Source organism: Triticum aestivum, chromosome 6D (genome assembly GCF_018294505.1).
Source record: "Triticum aestivum cultivar Chinese Spring chromosome 6D, IWGSC CS RefSeq v2.1, whole genome shotgun sequence".
NCBI lineage: Eukaryota > Viridiplantae > Streptophyta > Magnoliopsida > Poales > Poaceae > Triticum > Triticum aestivum.
In genome coordinates this window covers 40,634,729-40,636,297 of record NC_057811.1, presented here as the reverse complement: position 1 = coordinate 40,636,297, position 1,569 = coordinate 40,634,729, and the positions used below count along the sequence as shown (strand labels likewise).

The window sequence follows — 1,569 nt, the reverse complement described above, 5'->3', positions numbered from 1 at the left end:
TCCTAAAAATGCTCATAAAACTTGTTTTGCTAAAACTTGTTCTAAATACTAGTTATCCAAACAACCAATTTACGTTGCAAGTTTTAAGATAAAACTATGGGCGATGCTAGGCGTAAATCGGATGATTTGTTACAAATTTAGGTCGCCCCCAGAGCCGTCCGATCTGACACTCCCAACCGCAGGATCGGACAACACCACGACCAAGTCATGGCAACAACTCCAAGGCAGCACCGACGGCGCCCGGGTGGCGCTCATTGCACCTCCGACAAACCGCCGCGGCGCTTCATTGCAACTCCGGCGATCCCCGCGGCGCTTCAATGCAGCGGACGTTGATGCCACTGGAGCTGCGATGCAGCGGCCGTGTCGTCGTCGGAGTTGCTATGCAGCGGCCCCGACACCACCGGAGCTGCTATGCAGCGGTCGTCGAGGCCACCGGAGCTGCAATGCAGCGGCCGCGACACCGCCGGAGGTGCGATGCAGTGCTCGTTGATGCCGCTGGAGGTGCGATGCAGCGCCCGCGACGCCGCCGGAGCTGCAATGCAGCGGCCATGTCGTCGTCGGAGTTCCATTATAGCCGCGGCCGTGCTTCATTGCAGCTCCGATGAAGCTCCATTGCAACCGCGACAGAGCTCCATTATAACCGCGGCGGAGCTCCAATCACCCCGTACGTGCTCCATTGCAAGCCGAGGGTGCTTTCAATGCAACTCCGACGAAGTTTCAACGCCCCCCCTGTGGCGCTCCATCGCAGCACCCGCCGTCGCCGGCGATGCTTCACTGCAGCGCTGACGCCGGCGCGGAGGTGGTCCATCGATGCTCCATCGCAGCACCCGACGCCACCGACGATGTTTCGCTGCAGCCCGCACCGGCACGACGGGCTCCACCGCAGCACCCCGACGGTGCCGCCGACGGAGTTGCACTGCAACGCCCCACCGCTTATTGCTGCTCCATCGCAGCGCGACGGCGACGGGCGGATGTTGTACATGCAGCATGATGATGACGGGGGTTGCTGCGACGCGGCACGATGCGACCGCGATGGTGGATGCTTCGTCGTCTGCGCCACCGGCGGCCGCCATTGCAGTCCCTCCGGGTGGGAGCTTCACCATGCAGCACGCGTTGATGTGGATTTGGCCGGCGTCGCCTCTTCCTTTCAATAGCAGGTGGAGGGGGGAAAAAGCGAAGGAAGAAGATGAGGAGACCGACGAGTGGACGAGAAGGCACCAGGAAAGAGATAAGGCTCGCGGGGGAAGCGGTGGACTCGCGTGGGCAGGGGACACGTGTCGTACAGAGGACCAAGTTTACGCGATGCTGTTTTCAACCGGTCTAAAGCAAGCGTTTTCCTAAAACTATTATATCAACGTACATGGCCTAATGCAGCCTAACAACTTTGTCGGAAATCGGCCTTGAATAGGATTTCAATCAGATTGTCACGCACAATCGTATCGTATTGCACACAAAATCTACAGCTCCACTGAGGGTGATCCCAAACAGAGGCACATCTACGAACAGCAGGACCAAGGATAGGCTCCCTCCCCTCCCTCCCCCTCCCCCTTCACCGCGCCCGTGCCGCCT

General features: G+C 59.4%; 1 protein-coding gene across 1 annotated transcript; it reads left to right on the top strand.

Annotated features, from left to right (window-relative positions):
• On the top strand, window positions 1-623 carry LOC123140973 (uncharacterized; the record flags this gene model as incomplete). The annotated part of the gene is given in 1 exon segment (XM_044560229.1): window positions 1-623. A coding segment is annotated over 1 exon segment (212 nt), but the record flags the coding sequence as incomplete, so codon positions are not given.
• Window positions 624-1,569: the final 946 nt, after the last annotated feature.